The sequence below is a fragment of the Xylaria bambusicola genome (assembly GCF_022495145.1).
Source record: "Xylaria bambusicola strain CBS 139988 unplaced genomic scaffold F5B22scaffold_75, whole genome shotgun sequence".
NCBI classification, from domain to species: Eukaryota; Fungi; Ascomycota; class Sordariomycetes; order Xylariales; family Xylariaceae; genus Xylaria; species Xylaria bambusicola.
In genome coordinates, this window is record NW_025953628.1 from 183,860 (window position 1) to 191,880 (window position 8,021).

At 41.6% G+C, this 8,021-nt stretch overlaps 4 protein-coding genes across 4 annotated transcripts; 3 read left to right on the top strand and 1 right to left on the bottom strand.

Moving 5' to 3' along the window:
- The first annotated feature begins 236 nt into the window (after window positions 1-236).
- On the top strand, window positions 237-2,741 carry F5B22DRAFT_628298 (uncharacterized protein). Its single transcript, XM_047976407.1, has 6 exons — window positions 237-899; window positions 949-1,263; window positions 1,321-1,357; window positions 1,414-1,867; window positions 1,927-1,994; window positions 2,099-2,741. The coding sequence occupies exons 1-6, from the start codon at window positions 855-857 to the stop codon at window positions 2,356-2,358; spliced, it is 1,179 nt and encodes a 392-aa protein (XP_047825594.1). The 5' UTR covers window positions 237-854; the 3' UTR covers window positions 2,359-2,741.
- Window positions 2,742-3,100: 359 nt separating this feature from the next.
- F5B22DRAFT_651863 (uncharacterized protein) lies at window positions 3,101-4,029 on the top strand (the record flags this gene model as incomplete). Its single annotated transcript, XM_047979527.1, has 4 exons — window positions 3,101-3,120; window positions 3,231-3,461; window positions 3,512-3,722; window positions 3,781-4,029. The coding sequence occupies 4 exons, from the start codon at window positions 3,101-3,103 to the stop codon at window positions 4,027-4,029; spliced, it is 711 nt and encodes a 236-aa protein (XP_047825595.1).
- Window positions 4,030-4,583: 554 nt separating this feature from the next.
- On the bottom strand, window positions 4,584-5,325 carry F5B22DRAFT_628301 (uncharacterized protein). The gene has a single exon (XM_047976408.1). The coding sequence runs from the start codon at window positions 5,290-5,292 to the stop codon at window positions 4,975-4,977; it is 318 nt and encodes a 105-aa protein (XP_047825596.1). The 5' UTR covers window positions 5,293-5,325; the 3' UTR covers window positions 4,584-4,974.
- Window positions 5,326-6,081: 756 nt separating this feature from the next.
- F5B22DRAFT_628302 (uncharacterized protein) lies at window positions 6,082-7,080 on the top strand. The gene has a single exon (XM_047976409.1). The coding sequence runs from the start codon at window positions 6,514-6,516 to the stop codon at window positions 7,012-7,014; it is 501 nt and encodes a 166-aa protein (XP_047825597.1). The 5' UTR covers window positions 6,082-6,513; the 3' UTR covers window positions 7,015-7,080.
- Window positions 7,081-8,021: the final 941 nt, after the last annotated feature.

Below are 8,021 nucleotides of genomic sequence, written 5' to 3' on the forward strand. Positions count from 1 at the left end.
TCTCTCCAGTGAGACATGAAGCCAATATTGAAATTGAGGTCATACAAACTTCGCGTAATGAGACATAATGACGCTTTTGGGAGATTAGCAAAGGCCGATCCAGTTATATATAGAGTCAAGGTCAGCCACCAAAGGGCAAGCCACGGCGCCTCACAGCCAGAGCAGATTAGTGTAATATCAAAAGCTTCAATCCAAGCCCTGCTACTAGACCATATTATAACTACCACAACTTCGTAGACCTCCTTATAAGTTAAAATAGTACTTCACATTCTAAATCTAAAAGTGCAGCGCTGATAGTCGCGGCATTCTACCCCGCCTCAATACCTCTCTTCTTTTCCCCGCGCTATAGGATGTCCTCGAATTCTGATACTTTAGTCAAGTGTGCTATTGAATGTTAATACTTGCCATGTTCGCTCACGAAAGCGGCCAATGGAAGGAAAAATCGAGATCCGGCCCCCAATTCAGCCCCAATAATCCCCCACGTGTGGTGAGACACATGGCACCCTTTATACATCGGTCGGCGAATGGTGATTGACCCGGATCCTACTTCGCCTGATGGGATACGACCGAAACGCAGCTGCTTCCGATGGCTTGATCCAATCCCCGCATGCCAAAAGCTGCCCAACGTGGAATGATGCAGTACCCCATCCCTAACTATGGTGCACCATGCTTAACACGTTCATTCGTCACCAGAGCTTTGCGAGTAATTATTTTGGGATTGGAACGAGGCAGGCTACGGTGATGGTGGACAACGCTATGCATACATAATAGAGCTCCTGTGACTCATCTTTGTTTCCTCGATATGTTCTTGGATTAAGTCAACTCGGACCTTCTCTATCTCGTCAACTCTGAAAATGTCTGATCTGGCGATGCTAGCGGCAGCTCTCCCCAAGTGTGCGGTATGTTCGTCACAAGCTTCTTAGGATTCTGTCCGTTAACACCATGTAGGTAACATGCTTGATTAGTGCTATTGGGGAGTCGACTTGTATTGCAACGAACCAAACGTGTATATGCAGTAATCAAGAACTTAACGCCAGAGCAACAGGTTGTATCACCCAGAACTGTACAATCCGAGAGACCCTCACCACTCAAAACTTGACCTCTACGCTCTGTGGTATCGCGCCGCGAGTAGATCATTCCTATGTTTCTGTCTTAATCGCGTTTGTGACTGTCTCCGCTGTGTGCGTGTCGTTGCGTGTCATTGCGAGGCTGCACACCAGGGTACCCCTCTGGTGGGACGATTTCGTCGTTGCTCTATCTTTCGTACGTCCTCCCCTAATTGTGTGGTTCATGTGCATAGCGCTGACTAACAGTCTATAGCTTGGGAGCGTTGCTTTTGCAGCCATTGCCTTGGCAGGTACACCAGGACACTGTCCTCTCTGATAGCGCAAGAAGCTGATAGTGAACTCATAGTCAAACCTCGTGGCTTGGGCACCGATATCTGGAATATCCAGTTTGACGATATCACGATCATTTTCAAGGCCTTATATACTCTCTTCGTTCTTTACATCACAAGTCGTGACCTCGTTCGTCTATCGATTCTTCTCTTCTACTATCGCATTTTTGGTCACATCAAGATGGCACGCCTACTTATTCGACTCACCTTTGTGCTAATCATTGCATGCTGCATCGCTTTTGGTTTCGCTATCATATTTGGCTGTACACCTCTTGACTATTACTGGACAGGGTGGGATGGCGAACATGACGGCCATTGTATCAGTACAAACGGTATCTTTTGGGCTGGAGCCTTCATCGTAATTGCTATGGACTTCTGGATCATACTAATTCCATTATTCTTCATTGTACGACTGAACCTGCCGTTACGCAAGAGAATATTGTCCGGCGTAATGTTCGCATTTGGTCTCTTGTAAGTAATTGTATTTCTGGATTTATGCACGGAACATGAACTGATGTACTTCATTTCAGTGTTATTTTCGTCAGCCTTTTCCGGATCAAGACCATCAACCGCTTCACGCTGTCACGAAACCCGACGGGTAAGTCTCGAAATAACCGTTCCTCTTGTTGCGTATATCTAAGCCATGCTTCCTCAAACACACGCTTGCTTTTATCCTCTGTACTGATTGCTATGTTCGCCTAGTGGACTTTGTTGAGGTTGGCATATGGTCCGGTCTTGAATTATACGTCGGGATCATCTGCGCGTGCTTACCTAACTTCTATTACCTTCTCACGCACGGTTTCGCATGGATATGTCTTAGGGTTTCGACCTTTGGAGCAACGAAGTCGCATTCCTGTGATCCTAGAAGTGGAACTGGCTCTGATCAGCACTTGCATAATAAGATGTCAGCGTCCGACCAAATGGTTCAAATGACGCCCACAGCCGGTGTTAAGGCGCTTTAATAAGAAATCGAGGGGCGTCGGTGTTCGGCATTGTAGGTACTGCACGAAATTTGTGGCACAATTGAGAATAGGTCTTCAAGGTCAGGTATCATGTGTGAGTAATCCGTATTATTTGATATACACAGATCATCCTTCGTTTTACCCTTGGAAGTAATCTACATATATTTATTTCATTGCTGCTTTACTTTATTCATCTCAGTTTGAAAAATCAACACAGGGCGTTAGGGAGTGGCCACCCGAAGCTATATCCCAGTCGCTTGTGTAATTAGCTGTGGTGATGTAAGTAGAACAAATGCCAACCCTCCTCAATTGTGCTGCAAAATCTATGGAAATATATGTGTTGTAATGAAGCAACTACTAATAAAATACATACCAATTCTACCAAAGTACGCTCAACATATGATAACTTCCTTTGCTGCATGACGTTTCTTGCTATACCAACATATAGTAGTGGAGGGCGGGGAGTTAGTGGGTGAAGCATACCCAGGCACAGCACACCAGGGATTCCCGCTAGGGTTCCATCAGCTGAGATGCGAAAAGTCAATAACTTCGCCAAAACAACCAATAGTAAAACCAAAACCGACACGAAGTAGAATGAATCTATGTTCAACATGATCGAGTTTCTGCGAATTTTCGTCGCATCGTAAAGCGTACTTAGATTATCTTGTGTAGATAATGTGACCGAAGCTGTCTACCTATGTAACAGATCCCTGAGCTAATAGCAATGGTGTTATGGGCTAAAATGAGGCGCTGGACGCAAACGTGAGTGCAAAAGTCTCACTCAGCCCGTAAATTTTCGAACTCTGATCTCCGTAGCTCGTTTTATTTGATAAGGCGGGTGGGTGTAAGGCATTGACATACTTCAATTGAAGCCAATCTAGCCATGTTTTAGCAGCTTCTTTCGCATGGAGGAATCAATCTTGGTGTATTTTCGCTATTGCTGGTACGCGCACTCAGGCTGTTGTTTGCCACAAAGCCTCAGGGTCTCAAGAAGGTTGCGAATGCGGGACGCATCCCCCAACGTTCCCTTCTGTCGTTCCCTTATTGGGAAGTCTACCCATCGCATATTTGTTCAATCCAAAGGCATTCATCTTGGATAGGAAGTAAGCCCTTGTTTTCCGATTAGAACAGTGTCGTTGCTAACTCTCAGTAGCAATTTCGTCCAGACTAGGCACCCTACGCGCGTCAAGATACTTCACCAAGAATTCTACGTCGTCCGGGGACCGGATAATGTCAAGGCGCTCTTCAAAGCTTTCTGGGCGTGCACATCAATTCCTTTCGTCAAATTCACTCTTGGACACGCCTTTGGCCTACCGACGAGGGTGCTGAGTCTATTTGACCAGGATGACTCTGGTGGCAGCCATGTGCCTCATGGATAGTACCATAGAGACCCGCAATCGTATTGACTACCACATGCACGAGTCTCTAGTCCGATTCCTTGAAGGAAAAGGACTTCCGCCCTTCTGGAATAGGTTCAAAGATAACATCACGCAGCGACTGCGCACTATGTGCGATCACATCGGGTCCGACTGGGATCATCATCCCGATTTGAAGAAAATGGTCGGAGATGAGGCTACCATGTCAATCCTCAATGCTCTTTGCGGCCCGCACCTTTTGGTCCTGAACCCGGATTTCCTCGAGAGCTTTCGGAACTTCGATCACAATTTGTAGACATGCCTCCAAGGTATAGTACCAGCATAGGTGCAGTAACCTGTTGTCTCATTAGCTAATCCAGTTGATAGGAATCCTGTGGTTTCTTGCTCCAAGGGCATATGCAGAATGAGAAAGGGCATTGAATGCCGTGAAAGCTTGGCAACAGCATGCGAGAGATCACTTCACTGAGTCCGCCGTTGATGCTGATGGAGATGATCCTTACTGGGGTTCTAGCTTCTTTAGGGAGCGACATCAAATGTTCCTTGGGGTGGCTTTGACTACGCGGCCATTGCATCCCAAGACTTCGACGCGATATGGGCGTAAAGCTGCATTGCCTTTCTATCTTATCCCTAGAAGAATTTGAGCTAATATTTATCACAGAACTCGTAACTCTGTTACTGGTACATCATGGCCATCTTTGATATATATCGTGATCCAGAGCTCCTCGCTAATGTTAGATCAGAGGTTGTCACACGTACAAGGCGCTGTGCCGGTTGAAATATGCAGTTCGCCTTGTACTTCGGCCGTACGAAAGACCATTGCAGGCTGTTCATGATTTCTTAGAGACATGCAGGCAATATTGGAAAGTGAGGTTATACAGACTTCGCTTCTTGAAACAGACCCCTTGTTATATTATTAGAGATCTCCCCGAGTCACAATATTCAGGAGAAACTCCATTTTGCATTTCCTACATTCTTTTCAGCAACGAGTTCTTGAATTTAACAGTCTACAATAGTTCTGGAACCACCGTTGGGTATTTTACTTCAATGATTGAAACCACAGGATTCTCCTAGCTGCGAGCTCATTCCGCTTGCCTACGCCGTATCCTCACTTGTACCTTTCCAGCTGAATGTGACATACCACCACCGAAGCCGTTAAGTGAAAAGTCCTCCTTCGCGTTTAGCCCCTCTCTGAGTATTTAGATGTCAGACAGGCTCCCGATTAAAGCGGTTGTCAACATATTTAGCGCTTGACGAAGTGCCTGCCGAGACATTGACGCGGTCCACCTCCATACGGGATCCACGATCCCTCCACGTCTTTCGTCGAAAATATTGGAGCATTTTCTTGTGGTTTGGGAACTTCATGGGGTTGGGCAGGAGGGTATTTGAGGAACCTACCAATCCAAAACTGATCAATGGGTTGCTCATTATTCCATACCTCGGAATCAGTATGTGCGACAGTCGTTGGTGTTATAATGTTACACGTGCAACCTCTATACCAGCTGAATATGCAGCTCGCCTTGCACTTCGGCCGTACGAAGGACCATTGCAGGCTGTTCATGATCTTTTAAGACATGCAGGTAATATTGGGCAATATTGGAAAATGAGATTATACAGACTTCGCTTCTTACAACAGACCCTAAAGACCTAGCCGGTTTAAGCTAGCAGACAAATTATATATAAAGTTAAGTTAAGCTACCAACAGCTAAAAAGGAATTAGTTAGTTAAGGACTTATATAGCTCTAGTTGATCATTGTAATCTGAATTCTTACTTCCAAGCCTAGTATCTTCTGCCCTTATTATATAATGACTTTCCTCTTAGGTATGACCACTCTCGAATCTTCATGTCGACTCTGTCTAGCATTCTGATGATATAGAAGTGTATTCTGAGCCGTAGTGTCTCGGCGTACACGGCTTGGAGAATTGGCAAGCGAAAAAGCCGTGCGGTGTGGAGCCTAACAGTAATATCTTTACTTCCAGTGTGAATTCTACAGGCATCGACCTTTGTAACAAGGGCAGCAATACTATGAGCTTGGAACCTAGGCAATTCAGATTATAATAAACAACTAGGGCTACATAAATCCTTAACTAACTAACTCCTTCTTGGCTATTGGTAGCTTAACTCGAATTTATATATAACTGGTCTACTAGCCTAAACACCCTAGGTCTCTGGGGTTTATTTCAAGAAGCGAAATCTATATAACCTCACTTTCAACTATTGCCTGCATGTCTCTAAAAGATCATGAACAGCCTGCAAAGGTCCTTCGTACGGCCAAAGTGCAAGGCGAACTGCATATTCAGCTGGCACAGCGCTTAGTGCGTGTGACAAGTAAAGGGCATTGTCAATGACAACGCATCGATGTGTAACCGAACAGTAACCATTCCATGTATATGGCGTCTTCCTACCTACTTTTAGGTCAACATGACCATAAAGGAGATACTAACTTCCTAACTCTCTGAAAATAACTACACAGATATCCCGGTACCGGCTACAATTGGGATCGTGTTGCTGTGTTTTGGTCAAGTACTTGTGTACCTCAGTACGCATCCATGTACACACGTATGTACTACTCGGGTTCCCAGGTAACCACACGCGTACCTTCCTTCTAACGACTTGATTCAATCTAGTGGTTTTCTAGGAAGATATAAATAAAGCTGACTTCACAGATTTTCTGCCACTCTCTTCTATCCTTCCAACTCTCCCAACCCCGGAGGTTTTCAATGCCACCAAACCTTTCCCTCAACCCGTTCAATCACTTTCTACTCATCTGACACGCACATCATGGAGAGCTCCGAGCTACCAGGAGCCTGCCTCATCTGTAACAAGCCAGACGCGAAGCCTTGCTCTCGGTGCAAGAGTGCCTTGTATTGTTCTGAGCCATGCCAGCGGGCTGATTATCCGGTCCACAAACTTCTATGTGCTAGCTTCAGCTCTGATCTTGCAAACAGGCCTACCAAGAATTCCATACGGGCCATCCTCTTCCCGGTGTCCTCTGTCAAACCAAAGATGATATGGCTTGAGATCATGCAACACGGAGATTGGAAGTATTGGGTTCCTCAATACTTACCTAATGATCCTATTGAATCTCTCGACAGCACTCCGAAAACCAACGTGGAAATTGATTACGATTTCATTCTGAAAAGACGTCTGTCGGACGTTGTCTGTCTCGCCTACCGAGATAATATGCTCATGATGCCCGGGACATGCGAATTGAATAACAGCATTACTTCCATCACTGCCACCAGACCTGGGGCCCTATCATGGAGGTTTGTCCCGGAGTGAGGCTAGATCATTAGTAGGTAGTATATAGGAAGTAGGTAGGTTGAAGGTATAGGTAAAGGTTTAATATTATTAATTCCTAGCTCCTTAAATATAAAGAGGGAGCTTAAACACCTTTATATAGTTAATTTCTATACTGTTCCTACCCTTTAGGGTAACTTTTACCCTAATGCTATAATATTCCTTAATAGAGTACCTCCTTTTATAAATGCCTTACCTTTAAGGCATTAGGGAAAGGTAACCTATAAGAAATACTATTTAATATAGCTTAATAGTAGGATTATAAATATATAAAAAATAGGTAATAATTAAAGGAATATTCCTATTTATATATTTAAATATTTAATAACTTTAAAGCTATTTATTTATTATATACCTTTTAATATATTATTAACCTTTTTAATATTAATTTTTCTTTTTCTTTTTCCCTTTTTTTTTTTAGCTTTAATTTTATTATTATTATAAGTTTTATACTTTTATTAAAAAGCTTTTAATATTAATTATTTATTTTTTAATTTTTTTAGCTTTTATTTTTATAAATAAATATATTCCTTTATTTTTATTTTTAAATTAATTATTAATAATAAATATATAATAGCTATTTTATTATAAGTTTAATATTATATTTAAAGTTTAAACCTTTTATTAATTTTAAATAAAATAATAATAATAATAATAATAACTATAATAATAATAGTAATAATAATATTATACGTTTTATTTAATTATTATATAATTATTACCTTATTATAAGGTTAATTTAAAGTAATTTAATATTTATATTATTTTTTACTATTATTATTTTAATACTTTAATAAAGTAAAATACTTTTAAAAAGAAAGAAGAAAAGTTTATTTATATTAATAATAAATATAAATAAACTTATTATTTTATTATTAAATAATTAATATTAAAAATTTATATAATAATATTAATTAAATATATTTAATATAAATATAAATAAAAGTTATATATTTTTATATATTATTATACCTTTTTTTTTTATAGTT